Source organism: Pelodiscus sinensis, chromosome 12 (assembly GCF_049634645.1).
Source record: "Pelodiscus sinensis isolate JC-2024 chromosome 12, ASM4963464v1, whole genome shotgun sequence".
In the NCBI taxonomy this organism is placed as follows: domain Eukaryota; kingdom Metazoa; phylum Chordata; order Testudines; family Trionychidae; genus Pelodiscus; species Pelodiscus sinensis.
In genome coordinates this window covers 19,625,268-19,650,545 of record NC_134722.1, presented here as the reverse complement: position 1 = coordinate 19,650,545, position 25,278 = coordinate 19,625,268, and the positions used below count along the sequence as shown (strand labels likewise).

At 43.1% G+C, this 25,278-nt stretch overlaps 1 protein-coding gene across 6 annotated transcripts in view; it reads left to right on the top strand.

Annotated features, from left to right (window-relative positions):
• Nucleotides 1–19,734, top strand: part of TK2 (thymidine kinase 2) — a 44,469-nt gene extending 24,735 nt beyond the window's left edge. For all 6 annotated transcript variants that reach the window (XM_075940044.1, XM_075940041.1, XM_075940040.1 and 3 more), the window contains 5 exons: nucleotides 2,143–2,216; nucleotides 16,274–16,362; nucleotides 16,792–16,871; nucleotides 18,621–18,701; nucleotides 19,344–19,734. In XM_075940044.1, the coding sequence (XP_075796159.1) occupies nucleotides 2,143–2,216; nucleotides 16,274–16,362; nucleotides 16,792–16,871; nucleotides 18,621–18,701; nucleotides 19,344–19,442 (423 nt within the window). In that variant the 3' untranslated portion in view covers nucleotides 19,443–19,734. The remainder of the gene's footprint in view (nucleotides 1–2,142; nucleotides 2,217–16,273; nucleotides 16,363–16,791; nucleotides 16,872–18,620; nucleotides 18,702–19,343) is intronic.
• Nucleotides 19,735–25,278: the final 5,544 nt, after the last annotated feature.

Below are 25,278 nucleotides of genomic sequence, written 5' to 3'. Positions count from 1 at the left end.
AGGTAACTGTTACCCTCTCTGCCCCTCTCTGTGTGGGGGGCAAAACTCCTATATGGACTGGCAGTGTCTCCCCCCGAGCTAAACCCCAGCTCCTATTCACCCTTCCTGATTTTTCCTCTCCACTCCTCTTCTGCCTCACCCTAAAGTGGCTTGATCCCCCAGGCCAATACATTTCTGCCCTCTGCTCAGACTCTGGCCACCCTTTCCTCTGTTTTGCCCTCTTCACCCTTTTTAACCCCTGTAAAATGTAGACAGCAGAAACTTAGACATAGGAAGGGCAGGAGCTTCAGCAGTGCTACTGAGCATGCTCAGTAATCCTAAATTTTCCCTAAGTAGCATAGTTGTGTTGGGAGCAGCTCTGTACAAACTATCAGCCAGGGGAAGGCAGGAGCAGTGTGCTGCCCAAGCCTCCCTCTCCCAGGGTATGTCTACACTACCACCCTAGTTCGAACCAGGGTGGTTAATGTAGGCAACCGAAGTTGCAAATGAAGCCCGGGATTTGAATTTCCCCGGCTTCATTTGCATCTTGCCCGGCGCCGCCATTTTTAAAGCCCCGCTAGTTCGGATTCCGTGCCCGCTGCTACACGCGGCACGGAGTAGGTTAGGTAGTTCGGATTAGGCTTCCTATTCCGAACTACTGTTACTCCTCTTGCACATTCATGAAGGAGACAGCCAGCACATTGGGGTTGTGCTCAGGGAGCGTGAGCGAGGTTGTGTTAGAGTGGCTAGTGGCACTTCATAGGGAGCATGGCTGTGCAGGGCTGAAATCCACATCTCAGTCTCCTCTGCACATGTGAAAAGTGAGCACTGGGAAGGTGCATGCTTCAGCCATTTAGAAGGTGTCATTTTCAGTTCTGAGCACATTCCTTCCCCACCTCCCAGTGTCCCCATCCTCAGGTTCCCTATCTGTGTTCCATGGGCAACATGCCTTACACTTCTACCCCCTGTGTGTTCCACACCTTATAGCTCTGCTCTGGCTCTCACAGGCACAGAAGAGTCCCGTGTGCTGTACAGGATCAGGGTGGATGGAACCTCTTCGTCTGTCAGTCTTTCCTGTAGATATAGAAAAAGGCTAAAGAATCAGGAACCCTTCCAGAGCTCTGTCTTGCAAACCAGTTTTTCTTCTATGAAAGTTGTGAGATGAAAGAGCTTCCTCGGAGCTGCCATGCAAAGCAGCATATTGAGCAGCAGGCAGCTGAGGGGTGCTCAGTATCCAGAAAGCCGTGGCAGTTTCTCTGCCTTTCCTAGCACATCTACAGGAAAAGCCCTGAAGGTATGGGTGTGCTTGAAAGTGCAGAGAGCCCTTTTGTTTGATTTGCAAAATGTTAAAAGTCTCAGTGTCTCCTAAGATCTCATTAAAAGCTCCCAAGAATTCCCCTGCATTTTCATCTGTACTCTGCTGCCAGTTCCAGTGTCTGCCTTGCAGGAGCAATTGTGATAGTGTGACTATTAACTTGGAGCAGAATAGCTGATTGGAAAAAACTCCCCCAGCACCACCTTGTTCTTTAGAGACCAGAGAGAAAAGCTTAAACAGGAGCAGAAGACCATCACTCACCAAAATTGAAGCCCATTTGGGTGGCAGATCAGATGAAGCTGAGATACTCTACCAATTACGGTGACTGCTTTGGCCTCTCTGAAGGAGGAGTAGCACACTTGAGACTATTCTAAAATGCTGTTTTCTTTTTATAGTGTCTCTGATCAGTGCCCTATGCAATAAGCACAGTAATATATGAGGAGGGTGCCACGTCAGGTGGTGACAGTTCCCATTGCTCTGTACATTCTAATGGTCTGCAGTTTCTCTAGTCAAGTACCTAGTGATTGACCTCTTGGTACTGGCGGGTTTAGTGCTCTTGCAGTTAGCTTTCATACATCTTCCGTAAGTCTAATGTGTCAGGAAACTCCTCCTGGAATCCCAGGTTTATATACCTAATGTACCTGAGCAAGAGTATTTTTTTCTCTGACCAAACAATTAGTCTGTGTTACAATCAGCAGAGTTTAGGAGGAGTTTAATCTGCTTTTTGGTCACTACATTATTAATCAATGATCGTTGTAAAAGGACTTGCTATGCAGCATTAGAGGCTGAAAAACTAAGAACACTAGAAAAGGTCAAACTAGTGAATGGCTGTTGGTTTTATCTTGTAGATTTCCCCAGTAAGAATGATGGAGAGGTCAATTCACAGCGCAAAACACATTTTTGTAGAAAACTTATATCGAAGGTATAGTACATGGTTTGCTACTTTAGCTTTTTGTTTGAATTATAGAATTTTTAAAATAAACTTATCTTAGTTTCCTGTGGTAATTTGTATTTCAGTAATTTATGAAACCTGACGGCAGTGTATTAGAGAGCTAGTAGGTGCTTACTCAGTCAATGCTGCCATTGTTTTTAAGTATTACAGGTAAGTTAAAACACAAAACTGTCGGATTGTTCTCTGTAAACATGACAATCTTTAGGAGCCTTCTGGATGAACTACATTGTGCATTTAAGATATTCTCTATCATTTCTCCAGCAGATTATTTTTTATACACACAGGCATGCCCACACAATCTTCTCTGGGCTGAATGAAACAGCTGTTTAGTAGTAGTCAGAAATATACACTCCAGTGAAGGCAGGACATAAAGAATAATACTGTAGACAGTTGGATCAGGGAAATTAGGTAGATACAATGCACATTAATTACACAAGCTAGATTTGGTGAGATTCTTGTTTACATTCTCATAGAGTGCTAAAGGACAAATTTCAGGGTTTCATTTTTGTAACTCATCCATAATTTGGCATATCCAAGAACATTCCCTTAAAACCATGCTAAGTCATTGGGTGAGTGAAGAGTGGTACTGTTGATTTACAAATACTTCCTGTAGCCTCCTTCCCCCCTTAGAATACGATTCATGTAATGACCAGGCCCAACCCTGGTTAGCTTGTCAGAATCGATAAAATCACAGCCTGAGACAGTGCAGCTGGAGGTAGTACCAGTTATTAATGCACTCAGTATTGTTTTTCCTTTACAATTCTGGCTTTTTCATGTATTGAAAACAATCTGTAATGGGTTATAGTTTGTAAAATCTCTGACTGGTTATAGGAAAAATGTTTCTTCCCCAAATATGTGGGGAAAGCAGCTGCTTGCCAGTAGATCCACAAGATGGCATTCATGCTACACAAGCTCTTCAATTGTGTTTATTACTGAGTGACTATGAATGTTTCCATAAGCGATAAGCTAAGATGTAAGGTCTATGAAAACCAGAAAATAGTAAGAGTCACTGTTTATGACAGTCTATATACAGAAGACTATACTTGGTTCTTTTTGCTTTCTTTTAAGCTATTGAATTGTTTTTTCATATTGGACTAAATGCTTGTGTCATAGGGACTGAAATTCTTGCCTACCGAGGCTAAGTATAATGTGCAATGACTTTATTTCTTGACTTTGTAACATTTTCTAAAGGCAGCTATGGCTCTCGGCATTTCTGTCGTTGTATCTTTTTGGTGTTGGGGACCAGGTATTTGCTTTGTGCTTCATTACATCAAACTGCAAAATTGGTTGCAAATTAATCAAACAAGAATCAGCGTCTGTGAATGGATATTGTGTTTGGGAAATGAACTCATAGAATATGGAAAAGGAGATGTGACAGGTGAAGTAGAGGGACAAAAAGTGATTGGTCTTATAATTAACAGATGTGGTTTGACTGTTAATAAATGACATTATATGTCCATTAGGACCTGTCTACTTTGGATCCCATAAAATGGGGTGTTGTCAGGTAAGGATTTACTGTCGTGATGTTTTGACAGGTCTCTGGCTCTGTTTATGATGATAACCAGAGGGCTGCTTGCTTGTGTGCTCAGTGACATGTTCTGGGTTAACTAACTGCACAAGTTAACACAGCAGACTTCAAGAGAGCCCCCCAAAGACCATAAATCAGATAAGGATTGAAGGTGCCCGGCCAGGTTTATTGCTTAGCAAAGTACATTAAGGGCTCATCTAGACTACACAGAAGATTCGAAAGAGGATATGCAAATTCCACGAGAATTTGCATATCTTCTTCTGATCTCACTTTTGAAAGCAGAGCTTTCAAAAAGGGAGGGGTTTGCTGAACCCCCTCCCACCTGCGTATCTTGATTACTTTCACTTTCGACGCTCCGTTTTCGAAAGTGAGATCGGAAGAAGATATGCAAATTCTCTGGGTTTTTCGAATATTCCATGTAGTCTAGATGAGCCCTAATAGTGGTCAATAAACGCTATCAAATTACTACATTTATGCACCCCTAACAATAAACTTAGCTCAATCAGGTGGGAAACTCCCACTGTCCTCCAGCTGGCCAAAAACTTTCCCCTAAAACACCCACTTTATATACAGGTACATACAAGTTACACATCACTCCTGATGTGTCAGGTTGGCACCCTCTGACATTGCTTAGATATCACCCATCACTCTGTACCTTGCAAGCTAATTGAATCATTTTTATTCATCATGCTGTTATTTTAGACCCTTTCCTGAATTTAAGTCTGTATCTGTGGGGAGTGTGGGTACCAAGGTCTTTTTTAATGAGTGGGTGTTGCCATGTGCTTTCAAGTTATGCCCAGTACCAATTATTGTTTTACAGTCGTTATCTAGCACCAATTATTGTTTTACACCTGGGCCTATTACCAATTAGTGTTTTGCTCTTTTAGCCCTGTTCATGCTAAGTTCTGTGAGCAGGAGCCTGCCTTTTGCTTACAGCTTAATTTTGCTTTGTTAGCCAAGTTTTGTCCATTGTTAGCTAGGCCTCAGGCCTCAAACTAGGCCTCTGCTACATGGGCTTTTGTTTTAGGCCCTCATATTACTACATGGGGCATGTTGTAATTACAGACAATATTATCACTTAGTGCACATGTGATTCTGATAAAAAGTTTTTGTACTAACATAGCTAGTATAACTAGAATTCAACTCTCTGATGCATCAGGATGTGTATTTCTGTTTTCTTGTAAAACTATAGAATTGTAGGGCTGCCTTTAAGAAGTTATTTAGTCCTTCCCCATCTCACTGAGGCAAGATTATAAAACACTTCAAGCTTGAAGCATGAAACCAAAGCCCTGATGATTTTAAACCATCTGAGATGTGCAGTAGTTGCACTGAAATTGCTACCACAAAATAGTTTTCCTACAAATATCAAGAAAATAAAGCTGTGCATTAACCTGGCATAGGTATATTACTCAACAAGTTTGCATGGCAGTCTTATTTTTTATGAAGAGATGTTCAGAGGCATTAGTGGCAGTTAGAGACACAACTGCCATCATTACTAGGGATGTCATAGTGTAGTTAATTAACTGATAAGGAAAAGCTTGTAGGTTAATGTTACAGATTACACACATTTCCTCCCCATCTCCCCGCCAGTAAATTTTTTAGCAGGCTGGCCAGCAGCCCCGCTTAGTCCTGGCTTGTGACAGATCCAGGAACTACCTCTGCTGCAGCTCTGCATTTAAAGTGTATTAGGAGCCGGGCAGACAGGCAACCCAGCTCATTGCTGGCTCATGCTAGGTCCAGGACTTACTCCCGCTGCAGCTCTGCATTTAAAGTGTATTAGGAGCTAGGTGGGCAGGTAGCCTGGCTCGTGCTGGGTCTGGGAGCTCGACCCCCCCTCCCCCCGACAGGGACTGCTGCCATCCCACACTGCTGCCTCTGTATCAGAGGCAGCAGCACAGGGCAACAGGCAGCCAGTCCACAAAGGGAGCTAGTTTTTAAATTGACACTCCTTGTGGACTAGTTCCTGCCTGGCACCCCATGCTGCTGCCTCTGTATCAACTCTGAATACTCAACTATTCAGTTAACCGATATTTAACATCCCTAATGATTACCTTGAAAATCTTCCTCATACCAAATAGGTATTGTTACTGTTACAATTCTAAGACATGGGGAATATTAATACTATTAATATTAATGTTATAGGCATTCTCTATTTACATGTGTGACACAGAGACCTCTTGGCAAAGAGTGCCCTGTTCTTAATAAACCTCAGACCTGACAAACTCACCCTACACATATTTTGCAAGATATTTATCCAAAAGGGATATCCTATGGGGTGTCTACAGAAAGCTTATAACTCATCAAGATTAAATTATTGAGAGGTGCATGTATGGGCATTATTTAAAAACCTGAAGTGTTTGCATTGAAAATATGCTTTGTGGACCTGGAGTAGAAACTAATCACCTTGGCTGTGTCTATACTGCATCCCTTTTCCGTAAAAGGGATGCAAATTAGACACATCGCAATTGCAAATGAAGTGGGGATTTAAATCCCCCTGCTTCATTTGCATAAACCTGGCTGCCGCTTTTTTCCGGCTCGGCGCTTTGCCGGAAAAAAGTGCCAGTCTAGACGCGGATCTTTCGGAAAATAAAGCCTTCCTAAGGGATCTTTCGGAAAAGGCTTTATTTTCGTCTAGACTGGCACTTTTTTCCGGCAAAGCTCCGAGCTGGAAAAAAGCGGCAGCCATGTTTATGCAAATGAAGCAGGGGGATTTAAATCCCCGCTTCATTTGCAATTGCGATGTGTCTAATTTGCATCCCTTTTCCGTAAAAGGGATGCAGTCTAGACAGCCCAAGAGAAAATGGGGATGGCCCATCCAGGCAAGAAGGAGTTGTCACTCCTCCCTAATCAATTGGCATGGGGATGCAAATCTTTATTGGCCAGTCTTGCTCCCTCCTAAAACTATCCATGGAAATCAGCTGCACTATCAAACAATCCAATAGAGCTTCACTTTGGCTGTGAATAGAAACAAAAGACTATTTTCAGAGTAGAGAAGTAAGTGACAAGTCGACTAGCAAATGCTTATCAGGTAGTTGAGTAGGAACTTGACTAGTTGCTCCCCCCCCCCCCCCCCGCTGCCTCTGTCAGAAAGAGGCAGCAAGGGGGTGAACACAAGACAGTGCTTAAAAGCCAGTTCTCCCCAGCACCATCTCCACAGGTGAGGCAGAGGGCAGCAGGGAAATGGTGTGAGTGGGGATTGAAACAGTCCTGCTTGCGCAGTCCGACTGCTGCTCCTCCCCCTTTGAAATGTATTAGAGCCACCTGCGGTTCTTGTACATTTCAAAGGAAGGGGCACAGAGAGCGGACTTCTTTGGTCACCTATGGCTGGGAATCCTACTGCCTCTCTCCTTTTGAAATATACAAGAGCCACAGGCAGCTCCTGTGCATTTCAAAGGGAGAGGCACAGCAGGATAGAGAGCACCCCCTTTATTGACTAATCGAGTAGTTGATGGAAATTCCATCCCTATTAACATCCCTATTTCAGAATCACAGAGAGTAGGGAAAGCAAAATGCAGGACAATGGAAGACGCTCTGGATGCGTTGGATAAGACCCTCTGGCGGAAGTGTGTGCTTTTCTGAATGTTTTGTGTCCTAGAGACTGAGAAACTAGCCAGCTGTGCAACAGGCTGAACTTTGGAGAAGAGAAATCTACTTTATTAGACAGGAAGTTAAGTATTGATAAGTGTAGGGGATTCTGTACTGTGGCCACTTGTTTCCACTCTAGCTAAAATCTTTATTTCCTTAAATAAATTTCCTTTTGTTTTATCATAAGTGCTGTGTGGATGTGACAGGGTGCTGGGTAAAGGGTTGTGGATCCAGCCCTCTGTTATGCCTGCTTTTCGTTAGAAGAACAAATCAGAGCAGGCTGGAGATAACCTGGCCCTAATTGGGGAAGCGGAGACAGCTGCTACCTAATTAGCCTGAGGCTGCCTGCAGTCCTTAGGGGAAGGAAGCTGAGAGGGGAGATGGACAGGAAGAAAGCAAAAAAGGCAGGGAGTAGAAGCAAGCCTTGCTCACCTAGCAGGCAAAATAGCAGGATTTCATTTGGGAGCAGGTTGCCATCCAACAACCGCACCTGTAGAAAGCCGTGAGTCTGATGGAAGGGGATGGCAGTTAAGCCCTAGGCCTTTGCAAAATGACCCCAACAGATGACCCCAATGCCTTCCTACGCACCTTAGAGTGGGTAATTACAGGGACTGAATGGGACAGGCAACCTGGGCCCTACAACAGTCTCCATAGCTAGCTGGCAAAGCCCTGGTGGCTTATGTGGCCCTAAGTGAAGAGTAGGCTAGAAATTATGAAGCAGTGAAGGCAGCCATCTTGGCTTGGATGAGGCTGTCTGTGAAGAATTATCAGAAATTCTGGTTGGTGAGCTGGAGGGAGTGTGGCACTGGGCATCTGCCCAAAAGTTAATGGACTGGGCCACTCACTGGCTGAGATTGAACACCCAGACAACGGGGGAGCTCATGGATGCACACTACCTGGAGCAATTTCTATAGAGCCTCTCCAAGAACATAGAGATGTGGGTGAGGACATGCCAACCAAATATGGTGGAGGTGTCTGTAAAGCTTACCAAGGAGTATGTGGATGTGGCAGAAGAGATGGCCCAGTGTGGGGAGTGGAGACTGGGAGAAAGGGTCTGGAGAAAAAATGGGCTCCCCTAGGGTCCCAACCTGACTGCTGGTAGTGTGGACAACTGGGACACGAGAGGACTGACAACACAGAGTTTTCAAATGCTGGAATGCAGTGGAAGCTGTCCACCATTCCACTATCCTCACTGGGAGGAAACTCCAGGGGAGGCATGGTGGACTCGGACTCAGCCTGCTTTCCAATACAAAAGAAGCCAGTGAGGTCACAGTGGGGGATTCCTGGTGCAAAGATTGACATAAAATGTATCCACAGGTATAGGAGGCAATACTATGGCTCAGGTCAGGTGTCCCTTGAGGTTCATGGTAGGTTTAAGTGGACATGGTTCAGGATAGTAAAGGGCTTACGTTATCCTATGGTAGTGGGTTCAACTGGGACCCCTTCCCAGGAGGGAAGGTGAGCAGAGGGAGAAAACCCAGAATAGGGAAAAGGGAAGATTCCCCAAAGGAGAGGCTAGAGACCTGGAAGCAGAAAACCCCTAGACATCAGAGCCCAAGAAGGGGGAGAGAAGTTACGGATGAGACATCCACTACAGCAGTGGTCCCCAACCTTTTGAGGTTGTCGGGCGCCAGGGGGCGTGGCCGTTCGCCCGCCGGGCGCCAGAGGCGGGGACACTTGACACCCGGGGGCCCCCCCCATAGCCGCATGCCCGGGGCCGGCGCTCCTCCCCTCCCCCCCCGCAAGCGCCGCGTGCCTGGGGCCGGCGCTTCCTCCCCCCCCGCCCCCCGCGCAAGCACCGCGCGCCCGGGGCCGACGCTCCCCTCCCCCCCCCCGCGCAAGCGCCGCATGCCTGGGGCCAACGCTCCCCGCAAGCGCCGCGCCATGTGCCCGGGGCCAGGCCAGCCCCGAGCATCTGGCGGGCGCATGCAAATGCCCCCGCGGGCGCTATGGCGCCCGCAGGCACCGTGTTGGGCACCACGGCACTACAGGGTCCTTGACTGAAGAGCAAGACTTGGTGGAAGCCCTTATTAGAAGACCCCCAAAAGAAAAGATCCAGGCACCATTGGTCAAGTTTAGGGGACAGGAAACTGAGCATCCAGGAGGGAGTTAGGGTCAACCCCAAACTGATGGGAAGGAAGTGTGTGTCTGTGGGGAACTGGGGAACAGCCAAGGGATTGAGTGATGCAAGGATCTTTGGGTCGCAACAGAGATGTGGAGCTGTCCACTTCCTATGCAGTGTAGTTGGGGAATGAAAGAAATCCACATGGACAACCCTGAAATGGACTCAAAAGAGAGAGGATGACTCCCCCACAGCACTAACCTCACCTATACAGGAAGGAGACAATGCAGAGGGGTGAATCTGGCAGTTCAAGAAGGAAGGGAGGTGAGTGACAGAGTTCTGGGCAAAGAGTTGCTGCTCCAGTCCTCTGTCATGCCTGCTTCTCATTAGAGGAACAAATTAGAGTGGGCTGGAAATAACCTGGTACTAAGTGGGGAAGCAGAATCAGCTGTTACCTAATCAGAAGCAGAGTAGCGGGAGGAAGAAAGCAAAAAGCCAGGGGGTAGCTCTCACCTCCTTCCTGCCTGCAAATGGTGAGGAGTTTCTTGTAATGGTGAAACAGTGGTGGGAACAAGCCTATAAATAAACTGTTACTGAGTCCTTAGTCTGAGTGACTTTGTGGACCTAGCAAAGTGAGAAGCCAAGGCAGCCTTGTTAGTGCGTAACAGGAGTGGTGGTTTAAGAAAGAGCCAGTAAACCAGAATCCTCTGCACCTTTGTGTTAGGGATGTAAGAGGTTAACTGATAAGCTGATGGGTTCCTGTTAAACTTTGCTAGGGAGTGCGGGGCCTGCTGCTGGGAGTCTGGGGGCCCTCAAGGCTGGCAGTGCTGGGAGTCCACAGAGACTGTTTAGCAGTGTAACCGGTGGAATATTGATCGGTTGCACAGTTACTATTTTTTAACACTTCTTACATCCTTTGTGTGCATATGGTCTGGAAAGTCTGAATAGCCAGTGTCGGGAGGCGGTGTGCGTCTCCTGGGAGAACAAGTCAAAGTTTCTCATTGGAACTTTGTTCTGTTTCTTTCCAAATGAATAATTAAATTACTATAAAGCTGTAACAGCAATATCTTGTGTTTATTAGATCCTCAGTTACTTTATAGCTCACCACACCCTAGAAATGCAGTCAGTCATTTCTAGGGGAGATTGATAGCTAACTGCTGCATAGCACTATGGAATGGTGCATAGAGGACTTCTTGTTTTTGTCCTAAGACTTTCTTTTATTTTAATGCTTTTAAGAACAGTGGCTTGTTCAGTCTCCGTGTACCGTGTGTGGTATGTGAACTCATTGTTTTGGTGAAATGGCATTAGCAAGAGATGAAAAGCAGAATTCTAGCTCCTGTTTCAGTACATAATAAGCTAGATATCCTGGAAGAGAGAATTCTGAGGATTGTTCTGTATTGATTGGCTCTGAGAGTCATGGCCTGAGTGTTACACTGAGATTAACTAGAATGAAGTCCTTGTTGTGGAAGCTTTTAGCACAATTCTAGATCGTTTAATGGAGAGCTTGAGCTGTGTGGTGTTAATAGTGTGGCTACCTCCTTTGGTGGCCAGAGGGCATAAAACAAATTGCTTTTCAAGTCATGTCATTGTGGGGGTACATTACTGGAAGTTGGCCATTAGTGTTTACCTGCATTGATGAGTTATACTGTAGTTTCAGTTAATGGGGTCCTTTCAACCTCTGCATGAGAGTTAGTGAGATTAAAGAAAAATCATTCAACTGTTGGAACTTGTAAAGCTCCAGCTTAAATGCTCTGGAGTGTAACCATTTACTTAATAGTCTTCTTAGAGAAATATACCTAATTTTCCAAGTGGAAGCCAAAGGCACAATTTCCTCTGCCTTTAGCTACTTCCTGGAGGATTCTCATATTCAATTCAGGAAGGTGTAAATATCCATATCCATAAGCAAGCCATAAATCAGCTGTCTTAAGTAAATTGAGCCATAAAGGGAACCCAACAGTGGTTGACAATGGCATATTAATGGAATCTGTTGCTTAGTGCTATACTGAGCATCCAGAAAACCAGGTCAACTGGAGTTGCATCTTCAGGTTCAGGCTGCTAAAATGCTGAGGTCCAGGTCCAAGTTATTCAACTAACCTTTCCAGCAAAGATTGGTAAGTATAAAAATTGGATGGCAGAAGTGGGGCTCCTAGCTTAATATTTGTAGAAGGAGGTATTTATTTAAGGGGATTACATGGAAGGTGAACTTGTTAAAATGTGTGTATAAAAAGGGAACCTTGTATTTTTTTTAAATAGACCCAGACTGCTCAGAGGTGGATAGGCATTCAGTATAACATAGGTTATGCTTTGCTAATAGAAAGAGGGCATAGTTTGAGTCCCTGATTCAACGCCGCTGAACAAATGGAGCTCCATATCTCTAGTCCAGTGTTTCCCAAATGGTGTTCTGCAGAATCCCGGGGTTCCGTGAAGTGAAAATAAGGGTTCTGTGAGAAAATTCCAATAACATTTTATGATTAAAAAAAATAATTCATATTATGTGATTTTTGTTTTTAAATATGTGCAATTAAACTAAATGTTGATCTCATGACCTTGTTTAGCATTTGTTTTTTATTATCCTTACTTATTTGTGGTCGATTTTTTTCAGCTCCATATATGAGACTGTTGTTAGGGGTTCCACAAAATTCTTTCGCGTTTAAAAGGGTTCCATGGCCAAATAAAACTGGGAAACACTGTTCTAGTCTAAACATGCTTCCTTCCTTTTCTCATTGTTTGAACAAGAGACTGGGAGCTAAGAAATTTGGGTGCTTTTCCCAGCAGTACTGTTTACTCAAAGTGACTTTGAAAGTCCACACACTAACACGCTGTGCTGCAGCAAAAAACTGCAGAGAGAATATTTACAGTAATGTTACAAGGTTCCATTCATTTGCATTTGCCATGAGATTCTGTGATGAAAGTCACCACAGAAATGCAAATGGTTCTGTATTATCATTATTATTACTCTGTATTTAGCATTGAAATAGAAGCACGTATTTGGGATTTCACAATTATATACATATGCATTTGAATGTGTGATTTTTTTTTTCCCACTGTGAATCATAATTAAATTAATTTTTCCATTTGAAATCAGATTCGTAGTTGAGTTAGGAAATTGCTACCGTTCCTATGTACTCTTAAAATGAGAACTTTTACCTGGAAGTGTCATAACCTGATCAGCAAGATTTCAGTTGATATAGAAGAACTTCTGGTACCTTTCATCTTAGAGCTTGTCCTCACTTACCCCGAGATCAATGATCCAGAGATTGATTTCTCGGGATTCAATTTAGCAGGTCTAGTAAAGATCTGCTAAAACAACCGCTGATGGTGCTCCCATGGGTCCTGTTACTCTACCAGGTCATGAGGAGTAAGGGAAGTTGACAGAAGAGTTCTTCCCATCAACCTCTCACAGTGGGGATGCTGCAGAAATTTGACCTAAGGGGTGTCGACTCCAGATATGCTATTCTCGTAGCTGGAGTTGCGTATCTTAGGTCTACTTTCTCTGGTAGTGTAGAACTGGCCTTAGACATGACCTTTATTTTTCATGAGCCTGATCCAGAATGCTTATACAAAGTATTCCAATTATTTACTTGAGTAGTGCCATTGAAATTAATGCCTGAGCATGGGAGAAGTTTTCAGAATTGGCTTCCCATTGCAGAATATATTTAATTCTGGATTTTTTTTGTGTATCTATTTCTTTCCAGTCTTCTTTCTCTTTTTCTCATATGTTGGATGCGAGGGGGGAGGGAGAGACTCAAACTTGGTTTTGTTTGTCTCCTCCCCTCCTCCCGCCCCTCCCCCCCCCCGATGTAGTTAAAATATAACCTTTCTAAAATCATTGTGGAAGGTGACACATGAAAACATTTCCTAGTTAAGGGTATTTGAAAAACAACAGTTGTTTGTTCACAGCAAATTGTTACCCTTCCCTTTGTCTTTTTCCAAATTGTGGAGGCAAGCTGTTAATTTGGATGACAAACAAAGAATGAGGGTAGTAGTATTTCTGCAAGCTTTGCTCTTTTATTCTTGGTTTACCAAAACACGTTGCCAAAAGACTGGCAGAGAAATTTATCTCTTTTAAAGCCATCTGAAAGCTGCAAATGGTCATAGGTATAACAGGAGTTGGAGTTCACCAGTAATTACTTTTTGTGTTTCGTTCTTGCAGTCATTTAGAAGAAGGTATACTTTTCGGTGCTCATAGAGAAAATAGCTTAATTAAAAAAGTATTAACTTGATATTTAACTCTTACTATACACATTTTCTGTTGACTTATTTGCATCAATTTAATGTCTTCCTGTTTGTTCTTATCAAGATGATTTTGGGATAGTTCTCTACAATTTTGCTTTCACTGTATGATGAATGTGGAGCTCAAATTAACCTTCCTGAATATTTCAACAGCCCTCCATCCTAATAAATACTTCTCACATGGAAAGTAAAGTCTAATTTACCAGATGCCATTATTATTCTTGCCTTTTTTTTTTGCAACTGTAACAAATGGTTGATGTTGCTTTGTCAATCAAACCTTCATTGCAGCATGGCGTGCAACAGTTTGAATACATTCGTAACAGTCCTACTATGAAAAATTGTAGTAATATCGCTGATGCTAGTTTACTGCTGCCATATAGATATTGATATAACATTTTCCTGCTTAGTTCACCAAGTATAACTGTGCTTTTGTGAAATAGCAAAACACTAATTTGTGTGAGAAAAATTGTTAAAACTTAAGTTTATACAAGACTATTTCATTTTTAAACATGTTTTTCTTATGTCTGACCTGTGAACTATAATTCTGAGATTAGAGACATTATGGGTCTAGAGTTTACTTATACCGGTTGACTAGGGAAGTGGTAGAATCTCCATCCTTAGAGGTTTTTAAAGCAATGCTTGAAAAAACCCTGGTTGGGGTTAGTCCTGCTTTGAGCAGGAGGTTGGACTAGATCGGGGTCGGCAACCTTTTCAAACCAAAGAGCCAAAGTACATCGAAATTCAGAACAAGTGGTCAGCAAAGAGCTGTAGAAGAATGCCCATTTGCATGACTGAAAATATACTATTTAATATTATTGATGATTGACATAATTATTAATAATAGCATAAATGAAACATTTTACTCAGACTATTTAATGGAACTGCTGCTGGGGCTGCAGTTTGTGGATTTGTGGGTGCAGGAGTCAGTATTGGGATGTAGGAGGGGCTCAGGGCAGGAGGTTGGAGTGTGTGGGAGATGCAGGGGACAGGGCAGGGCGCTGGGGGTAGAAAATAGACTAAGTGCAGGTGAAGGGACCCTGAGTCTGGATCGCCTTACCTGTCTGGGCTGCTGCACTCAGGCAGCAGTGGCTAGATGAGGGGCCGGGCCAGGCCAGGATCACCAGAGTTTGATCATGGCCTCCGCTCCTACCCATGCTGCAGCAAGAGGGGGGCCGTCACTAGCCCTTCCTGCAGCCAGATGGCCAGACTGCAGGGCCTGTCCCGGGATCGGGATCCGGGGACAGGATGCTGTGGCCTGGTGGGGGCTGGGCTTTGATTGGAGCTGGGTCCCGATTGGGGCTTTGATGGCAAGGCTTCATTTTAAATAGAGGAAAATATTATGTCTAACACACAATGTTGCCTTTATGTATGGCAGGGGTGGAGAATATTTTTTGAATTGGGGACCACTGACTCATAGAAAAATCAGTTGGGGACCACACAACCCTCCAAAACCCGCAACCCCCACTGATGTGACCCCCCAAATGAAATACCTCACTCCAGCCCCATGGTAGGGTGAGGGGCAGGGAGGACTGAAGTTCAAGGCCTCAGGCCAGATTAATTCTTCTGGGGTTCCAGATTTAGTGGATTTTGTGGCCCACTCTAAGCTTTGGGGTGGGGCCAAAAATGAGAGGTTAAGTGTTCAGGACAGGAGTGCTGCCATTGGGTGGGATAGGGATGGGGGTGCAGGATATGGGCAGGAGGTGGGATGCAGGAGCAGGCTGTGAGTAGCGTGTATGACTGGCGGGGAAGAGGGCAGGAGTAAGGGAGGGGACAGAGCCTTGCCAGGAGGGAGGGTACAGGAGCAACCTTGGGAGTAGGGTGTCTAGCCAGTGGCGGTGGGGGGGCAGGAGCATGTTGGAGGTACCCTAGACCAAGGGGGAGGGGGCAGGAGTGGGCTAGGAGTAGGCGTCTGGCCAGGAGAGAGGGTGCAGAAGCAGGAGAAGGTGCAGGAGTGGGCTGGGAATGCAGGGGCTCAATGGAGGAGGTGAGTGAGGCGTATGTGTGGGAGGCTGGTGGGGTCTGGGCATGAGGGAGTGGGGAAGAACTTACTTTCTTTTGTGCCCTATGCTGGTCCCAGGCATGGCCTCCTGCTGCTCCCATTGGCCAGATTCTAGCCAGTGGGAGCAGTGGGGAAAGCCTTCAGGAAGCACAGCCACATGCTACTTTTCCCCCAGCCAGGGAAGGGAAGTGGCAGCGCATGCAGCCACTTCTGGCTCCACTTTTTCCACAAGCCAGATCCACCAGGGAGGCTCAGGGCTTTCTCCTCTCCCCACCAATCTTGCACTGGAGCTCCAATCTTGCAGGAGACCTCAAGGCTGGAGTGCCAGTATGGGCTCCCTGCTGTGGGAGGAGCAGGATGGGGGATGAGCTCAAGCAGCAAAAAAGCCATATCTGCCTCCCTAATGAGCCATATTTGGCTCAGGAGTCATAGGTTGCAGACTCCTGAGCTAGATGATCTCCTGAGGTCTCTTCGAACCCAATCTTCTATGAAATCAGGAGTAATTCTAGTGAGGTGAAAGGTATCAGATCATGTGAGATCAGATTCAGGCCCTCTGTTGCACTGTGTATGGTTTTGTAATGAAATAGGTAATACAATCATTTTCTTGTTGATTATTGCAGTGGGAGAATGCCAGAAGTGGATTACATAGTGCTAACTGAATGGTTTGAATGGATCACGAAGAACACTGATGTTTCAGTTGATTTGATAGGTAAAATATGCTCATCTCTGACACTGGGCCCTTCTTAAATCAAGGTTTTTGTGGGGGTTTTTAAAATTTTGTATTATGAAAAAGAAACCTTTGCTATTTATTTCCTGTAATTCAAGAAATGCCTTATATTGTACATGTTAAACAGCAGTAATGCCTTTGGAATATTTGTTCTATTGTTACATTGCTATTCTTCATCTCTATATATCCATGGTGTTTGGAGGTGATTACTTTCCTCCAAGAGCAAGTCCACTGGTGTCAGATTGGCTATCAGTGGAGCTACTGTGGCTGTTTGTAGCTGATGCCCATATCAGAGATGTGTACCACAGATGATTCTTTTATTGGTTATGGAGGAGATGAGTGCTCTGTTGCTATGTTCTAACTTACCCCTGAAAATAACTGTTCCAATTTTTTTTTTTTTGTTAATGGCAGTTTATCTACAGACTTCTCCTGAAACTTGTTATGAGAGATTAAAGAATAGATGCAGAAAAGAGGAAAAGATCATTGCTATGGTAAGGGAATTGTTCTTCATGGTAGAGCAGAGGCTTAGGATGTCTATATCTTCAAAGCTTTCAATCTGTAGCCTCTCTACCTCTAAATATAAAAATGTATACTGGAGTCAATTGATAAGTCAGGGCCTTGCCACAATGTAATCCAACTGTTTCCACTAATGGGTGCAGTTTAGTATTAGGAAGAACGTGAAGGGTTCATTGTAGCTTAGTCAAGACAAATCAATTCTTATTTAAAAATCAAAATAATTTTGGACAGTGACTATCAAGTCCTCTAGGATTGCAGTTCTGGTAAGTCAGTATAATACAGTTTGAACATGAGAGAGAGAGAGAGCTATCACCACCATTTTAAGAGTGTCTGCTTGTTCTCCTTTTCCACATGCACTTCTTGAATAGGAGCCCCTTGAGTATGAGAGCATGCAGGAAAAACATTTACATGTACAACCTTCATCAGCTGTATGCATTAGAGTTCAGGGCCTTGTAAAATGCCCTTGCAGGTGTTTGCCTTCTTGTGGGGCATGGGCAGTGTTGGAAAAATCCAGCACGTAGTGACATAGGAATCTAATAAAAATAAGCTGTACAATTAGATTACTGCATCTCATAAACAGTTTATGTGAGGCCCTAGCTTCAAACAGATATTTTGAAATGAATCCCTAAGCCAGGTATAAATGGGGTAAGAGAGGGAATGTGCTGCCTATCATTAAAGTGCTTCTATTGTAAGGTGATTTAGTAAGAGCAGTTGGGTAGGTTGAACATGTATGGTGAGATAAAAGCCAAGAGCTAAATTTTGAGCCATGTGAAATGTCCCCTAGGTGAATAAGCCCTAGCTATTATTTTACTACAGTGACTTTGAAGAGACATCATTTGTTGCACTTTGCAGTGTCTGTCTCTGTTACTGAGGAAAAAGCCTATAGTGAATGAAAGGTTAAGTCCTCTCCATGAAAATCTAATAGCTGCTGACAAGCAAAAATGCTTTTAAAGGAGGTGAGTGGAAGTAGAAGATCAACTGGGAATGTTAGAAAAACATATCCACATAAAAGACAGCTCTGAAGTGCGTGTTCCTTTCAGTGTTCTCTTACATCCTTTCCTTTGCTGTCCATGGTATTTATCTCTGTGTATGACTTAAGTCAGACTCCTCCCACGGGAGTTAAAACAAAGATCTTGATCCTGCAAGGTGCTGAGAGCACTCAACTCCCATTGGTTTAATAGATTTAGATCCAGGGTAGATTAAATCCTCTTACACCAGGGTTGTGGTCACTGACTATAGAAAGAAATTAAGATTCCACTTGCTCAGTCTGTGTGTGTTCACCATGAAGCAGCAATGGCATCCCATGGGATGGATGTTGCTAGTTGGAGCTCAGATGGTAAATTGGAGCTTGGGGACTAAAATAGATGCTTCATAGGAATTATTTTAGGGTAGGTCTGGCCTGTGCTAGACAGGATGTCAGACTAGATGATCACAGTGGTTCCTTTTGGCCTTAAAAATCTGTAACTTTGGTCAAATTGAATTTTGGATGAAAACTGGATGCTGAAATCACAATGCACTGGATAATAAGGACCTGCCTTTTGTGTCAAACCATGTCTGAAATCTGGATTTTAGTATCAAGTGTTTGATGGTAGCTTTCGCTTTTATATGCATGTGGTTGAAGTCCTTGACCTCGTAGCTGATTTGGAGTAGTTTAAACAATATAAATACAGAAACTGCAGTGAGTTTCAGCTCTGTAAATGTATGTTTTTAATGATGTTTTACAGGAATATTTAGAAGCTATCCATCAACTCTATGAGGAGTGGCTCATTAAACAAACACTGTGTAAAGTTCCTTCTCCAGTACTTGTAAGTGTATATTTATCAGCTGTAACCAAATAAGCAAATACAGGTTGAAGCTCTCTAGTCCTGAACCCTTGGGATCTGACGGGTGCCAAACCAGAGAATTTGCCTTACCATGGGAGGTCAATATTGTCTAGCAACATTACCAACATTTCCACTTCTTTCTGGGCTCTTAGAAGATGTTTTAGGGGTAAATTAGAGCTAAATAATAGAACATTGAGAGCCAGGACTGGTGGCTATAAACAAACTTTAGGGGTTCACAGGAAACTTGGCCACACCCATGATAAATAGACATTGGTGTCACTAAATCATGCTGGATCATGAATGTTGCTGGACCAGACAGTGCCGGATTAGAGAGGCTCAACCTGTACTACACAAAGAGAATTTTAATTCTCAAGTGTTGCATTAGAAAAATAGATTGTGCTTGTACTAATATTTTTGGGATAGTGAGCATTTCTTGTAAAGCCTCATCCCAAGCCCTGCACTTGAAAACAAATTTACCAAATTCTTCAGAGTAGTTCATTTTGAGACACAATAGTAATATTGTTTTGCTTTTCAAATGCTAGTAAACTGAATGATTTTTGGGGAAAAAATACAGCAGATTTCTACAGGGCCTCTTATTCTAATTTTCATTTTCTTGTTTTCAAGGTGATTCAGGCGGACAATGACATGCAGAAAATGATAGAAAAGTATGAAGAAAATCGGGACCAAATATTAACCCCATCTAAGATGCAACACTGTCTGTAGAAATCCAGTTTTATGGCCATGCTTTTAAAATACATGTGTCCGTTAGGGAAATTCTGATCAACATTCCCAACCTTTTTATCATGTGCTCTTTTGAGATTTTTGTCTTGTAAAGTGTCAGTGACTTTTGCTAGGAAAAGGCCACAAACAGACTATATTCTGTTTACTTTCATCTTTTTGCACTTTCAGATTCCATTGAAGCTTTACTGATCTCAGACTATCACTGACAGGAAGCTGCTATATCTCATTTCCCTGCTTCACTTCTGCATTATATAAATACCTTTCTGATACTGCATTTTCTTGTGATAATGTGTTTTCATTCACTCCAAAGAATAGCCCCTTAAGTGTCTTCTCATATAATTAGAAGTCAGTAAATAAGTCACGTTCATATAGTCAGTGAGCAAAATTCAACCTAGTTTTGTAATAATTTTCAATGAAAAGTGATGAAATAACTAATGATGCCACTGTTTTCAACCACCGATTTTTCACAAAATATTGTTAATTGCACTTAATAGGACAAGTGAGCCATTCTTTTCTTAATTATGGACCTCATTCTAATTTACCTTGCACCAGTGTAACTTCATTGGATTTATTGGAGTTAGGACTGATTTAAATTAGATCAGAAGCATGGCCCAATCCTGCAAATATATTTGCAACTGAATAGTCTTGTTGAAGTCAGTGGAACAACTTAGATACATAAAGTTATTCTGGCTTTATATAAATTTGGTTCCAAGGTTTGTAGCCCAGATTTTCAGAAAAGTTCAGTATCTGATATCTCTTAATGAAATTCTGACTCCAAATGAAAATCTCTCATGAAAATTTGGTCGGGGTGTGTGTGTGTGTATTCTGAAAATCTATTCCTAAGCCTTTTTCTATCATGTGACAGAATTTCTTATTATGCATTGAAATTGATGCTGATTATTTATTTGATTTTTGTTATCAAATATTTCTATTATTATTGATTATTTTATTGTGTTATAGTAGATGTTTGTATCTTAAAAAACATGTGAGGAGGCAGTACATTGGCTCATCTTAATCATAATATCTCCTGGCTGCAGACACCAAGAAGAGAGAACAGAACATGTAGTGAAAGTTAAATTCTCACTTTAATTTTTACACTGCTCTGTGGTGGTTTTAGAGATCACTTCCTTTTTACCCTCTTGAGTACTGTTCTTAAGTTGGCACTTTTATCTGAACGGTCTTATGACTACTTGCACTTTATTGTCTCTTTAAATTGAAAGGGATGGTTGATTGATGTTCTATAAAAGTTTGGGTTGTTTGAACTTATGCCAGCAACATTAAGAGTGCTTCCAGGAATACCTCTGTTTAAAACAACATAGCAAGAAACAGATTTACTTAACCAGGCATGTCATAACTGTACAGTCTTAAAACTAGCTCGGTGTTTAACTAACCTGTTGTACATTTAAATGAGGAGTGATCAATGTCTATAATGTGTTAAACAGGATAGAAACATTTGTATGCAGAACTCTTATGTGTATATATTTAGTTAAGAATAATAACAATCACATACTACAAAGGTGTATATTTGGTTTTCATTATCGTCATGTATAAGTTAGTTTCATTGTAGTCCTTTATTTATTCAGTTTCTATTTGAATTGGACTGCTGCTAAGAGAGGAGGCTTTGTCATGGGGTCCATTTGCTAGTAGGCTTTCTGGCTGCTCTGGGAATTAGCTTTTTCCAGATATGACACGTGCTTGTTTGAACGCCCTGCCGCGTCTCACTCTTTCTCCAGGTGCTCTCTCTTTATGGCTTGTTCCTTCAGTCAGGTCACTATTTATTTTCCCTTTTCCGGAGTATCAGACTTTGCATAGAAAACTGTCTCCAGCAGTCTCACTATCCAGACACTGTCACTTCCCCAGTGGCTGGTAGAGGAATCTGGACCCACCCATTACTCCAGAGTCTTATCTCAGAGAACCTCTAATCCAATGCCAAGGTCTGTACCATCCTAAACCTTGCTGCTGTTTCCCTGAGCCTTTTCCTACTTCTTTCTCTGGCTTTTACTCCTCCATGATTTTGGGTAAATGCTTCCTTCAAAGCCTGGATCCTTGGCATTTCTACTCTCTCCCTGCACTTCCTCCCTTCTTTATCTGACATTCAGAAAATGACTAGCAGCTTCCTCACTACAGCATCTTTCTGTTGCCAGCTTCCTGGTTTTACATTAGCCTCCACTTTCCTTTCCAGGTGGGATCCTTCTTCTATGAGGGCTTGCCTCTCCAGCCTCATTCTCCCCCAGCAGTAGCTGTCAGGCTGGCTAACTCCTTCCCAACTGCTTTAACCCTTTCAGGTGAGGGGTGAGAACACTCCATAATATCCTGGTAATTTCTTCTAATTGTTTTCATCTTTTTGTGTGTATGTGTTTATACAGTCTAATGCTGACTGAGTGCAATACTAATTAATGTTGTAAAGTATGTGAATGTAGTGCCTACTGGTTCCATTCTAAAATTTTAGTATGCTACTGAACAGCAAGCTCCACCATTACTAACTGCTTAAATATATGAAAGATTTTAAAAGGTAGAGGAGAACAGTAATTATACCTGAATGCTTACTGAAAACACACCTGATGGGCATACCTAGAGAACAAAAAACAGCCAGTTTCTTGGAGATTGTCCCCTATGTTTGAAATGTTCAATTAATTATTTTTTTTCCTTAATTGAAACCTTTTAGTGAGCAGGCAAGTTTTTACTCCTTTCAGCCTTGATTCCAAATTCACTGTGTAAATTTAAACACCACCAAAATGGCATTGTTATGGTTATGCACTCAAATTGTCAGTGGCTACTCTGCCAGTGTTCAGAGGGGGAAAAAAGTGACTGTGCTTTAGAAACTACATTTTTGTGTTATAGAAACTGACTCAATACGTCATTGGAAGCCTAAATATGTCAGACAGTATCACAAGCTCTACTAAATTCCTGTCAGTTCTTTTTTGTTTCTTCCTCAAATAATGGTTCATAATCTCCTGCTTTCTAAACCTATGCTTACTATCCCTAAACAAATTATAATTTAGTGTTTTTTCCCCATTGTCTTAACTTAATGTTTTTTAATCTTTCCTGCACTGAAATACAATTTTTTTTTGGTTCTTGTCTTTCAAGAACATTTTGTTCTAAAGCTAACCTATGCTTCTTCAGCACCTTTAATTTTACACAGAGCACAGTCACTGGTATGATATGAATGTTAAGTGGAAAAATGGCTAGCTCAGGACACCCAGAGGGAGAACTTGAATGAGTAGTATCACCAACTACCAGATTCTACAGCCTAAGATCTGCTTTTGTAGTGATCAAAAGAGAATGTTTGTAATCCAAGGCATGGGAGTTGAGCCATTCAAAGGGGCTAGCTCTGTGTAGCTTTGGGAATAGGCCGCGACTCAATATTGTGACAGACATCCAATCAATACATAAATCCCCATTTAATCCACAAATAATCAGTACCAGCCGTAGCACAATTAAAGACAGCCATTCACAAGAAGATATGCACACGTTTTACCAAAAAAATAGTTTCTTTAGAAAAACATATGCAGCCCTTGTATTGTCAGCTAAGTTCAGGTGTCGACTGTGGTGTAATTTAACTACACAAAGAGATGCATCATTCATTAGAACTTGTATGCAGGAGTACACTGACTGGCCAATGGGATCATAAATTGCTTGGCCTTTTAGAAACCACCTGTGCTGTCTTGTCCCCATTTTCTATCCAGAGATGATGCATAACTGTTGATAGTAGGAGGCACAGTTTAAAGCAGAGGTTTTAAAAATCTGGAGCTGGGGTGGAGGTGGCATGCCATCCCTGAGCGGAAGCCTAAGCTGCCTGGCATTGTCACTTGCCTGCTGACTGTTTTTCTGCTCCCCTCACAGGGGGCATGCCCTCTAGTTGGAAAACCTCAGCTATAAAGGTTCTGATGGTATGCAGCTGGGTTCAGGGCAGGCCATATAAACAGTGGTAGAAATCTGAATGAGGAGGGGAGGGGAACATGATCCTACATCCTCTCCCCGCCTCCCCTGCATCATCTCTCTGCCCACTTATAAAATACAATTACGGATTGCCGCTGTCTATCCTCTGCTGTTTACATGGCTACCACTTGGCCATCTTAGAGTTCCCATAGGTGCAGCAAGAATACACACAGGCTACATCTACACTGCAGGCTTCTTGTGCAAGAACTTGCAGAGTTTCTACACTGACCGTGCATTCTTGCACAAGTAAATTTACAGTAAAGCGGAGGGCTTCTTGCGCAAGAGTTACTCCTCTCCCCACGAGGAATAAGCCCTCTTGTGCAAGAAGGCGACAGGGCAAGAAATCTCTATGGCTAAAATGGCTATCAGAGCTTTCTTGCATAATAGAGCGTCCGCACTGCCATGGACGCTCTTGCGCAAAAGCACATGGCAGTGTGGACGTGCTCTTGCGCAAGACCTTTTGTGCAAGAAGCCTGCAATGTAGACGTAGCCACAAAGTTGCAGGCACAGAAATGTAACACAATTCAAGGCCAATGTGCAAATAGGGCTGACTTGGTTTAAAGCAGTTCCCCAAATTGCATCCTTGCCATTAAATGTTCAAATTTCAGAATGTGGCCACTTTAGCGTTACTGGATTATGTGTAATTTAGGTGTTTGATCAAAACGGGTTAGTAGAGTATAGGATAGTTTGTTAGTATCCTTGAAGCATGTTCATTAATGGCACTGTGATCTGGTGTCCTGATGTGTGCTTGAGCTGCTCTCTGTTAAAGACCTTGTAATGGGATCAGGCTCACCACCACAGCACCTCCTGCTGGTTGTTTCGGGAATTAGCTCTCAGCAATGTGCCTTTGTTAGTGGGCACAGGCAGCAGCTGGTTCTATCATTCACTTGAGAGGCTCACTGCAGGCTTCAGTCTACCCCATCTTTCACAGGCAAAGTGTAGTGTGGCTTAGCTGTGCGCACTGCTGGCAAGTTGAAGGAAAGAAGAGAAGCCCAGGCCCACCGACTACTCTGGGCTTCAACCCAGCACCCCTCCAGCAGCAGCCACTTACTGCCCTCCTCTAACTCCCATCTACTGTCTTCAGCACCACCTCTGCCCTTTGTGTCAGGGCCCCAGTCTGGCAGTCATCCCTTAAGAGCTTTCCTAGCTTCTGCTACCACTGCTGCCTTCTCATAGGGTCCAGTCTGGCCCTGATTGGCTACTTTCAAGCCTCTACTTGATTGGTTTGCAATAAGCCCTTTCCTGGTTGCAGGGGGTTGGCACAGCCTCTTTGACTTTGCTTTAATCGCTTCCATGCTAGAGTGGGGCAAATGCTCCCTACAGACTTTTTTTTTTCATGTTTTCTGTTTGTTCATCAGTCTTGCGTCCTATACATCTTGCTTCTTTTCTAAATGTAATTTACATTTCCTATTGTCTTTATTACAGTCTTCTCCCTTAGCAAATCTGGCCCACTCAGACCCACTGTCTTCCAGCAATGTTATCCATACACCCAGAGAGGTGTATGGATATCTACACTACAGCTGAAAACAAGCCTATCTGCCCTGGTAGGCAGACTCATGCTGGCAGAGACCAGTGTAGCATACTGAAAATATCTTTGTGGGTGTTGCCCAAACTCCAGCCCATGCTATATTATTCACATGGCCACTTGAGCCCTGCTAGTTCAAAACTCTTTACCCAGACTGAAGCTTGCTCATAGCTGCCGTGCAGGTGTACCCTGTGTGTCCACAGCACCTATCTTGATGTGTGGTCGGGATTTTTTTTTCAACTTCCTATTCAGAGCTTCCCTGATCATTTTTGCTAGCTGCAAAGGTTAAAACAAAAGAGGAACTTTAATAATTGCTAGTTATGTGTGTGTGTGGGGGGGGGGGGGGGGGGGGGG